Consider the following 361-nt stretch of genomic DNA (forward strand, 5'->3'; position numbering starts at 1 on the left):
CATGCCAACTTACATGATTGTTAGAAAGGTCAAGCAAGCGTAATGTTTTAGACACCTTTCCTGTGAACACTTGGTGACTGATGCCTTTAATCTTGTTATGAGCAAGATGCAACTCTGCAAGGCTATGCATCTCATTCATTGTTACAGGAAGGACCTGAATTATGTTCTGGCTCAGGTCTAAGATCTGCAGTCGCTTTAGCTTCATGATGCGATTTTCTACTCTAGTCAGGTCAACATCATTAATCTGTTTGTAAAATAAAATCCATTAATCATATTGATGATACCAATGATGATACAGATGATGATAATAAACACAAACAATCTACAACCTATACACAAGTGTCATATAACAAAATAAAAG

General features: G+C 35.7%; 1 protein-coding gene across 1 annotated transcript in view; it reads right to left on the reverse strand.

Annotated features, from left to right (window-relative positions):
* Positions 1-13: 13 nt before the first annotated feature.
* LOC119593907 (leucine-rich repeat protein 1-like) overlaps positions 14-361 on the reverse strand; it is a gene marked incomplete at its 3' end in the record, with an annotated part of 2,225 nt that continues 1,877 nt past the window's right edge. Inside the window, 1 exon segment of the mRNA XM_037942928.1 lies at positions 14-244. Coding sequence (XP_037798856.1) covers positions 14-244 — 231 coding nt within the window.

The sequence above is a fragment of the Penaeus monodon genome, chromosome 33, assembly GCF_015228065.2.
Source record: "Penaeus monodon isolate SGIC_2016 chromosome 33, NSTDA_Pmon_1, whole genome shotgun sequence".
Classification (NCBI taxonomy): domain Eukaryota; kingdom Metazoa; phylum Arthropoda; class Malacostraca; order Decapoda; family Penaeidae; genus Penaeus; species Penaeus monodon.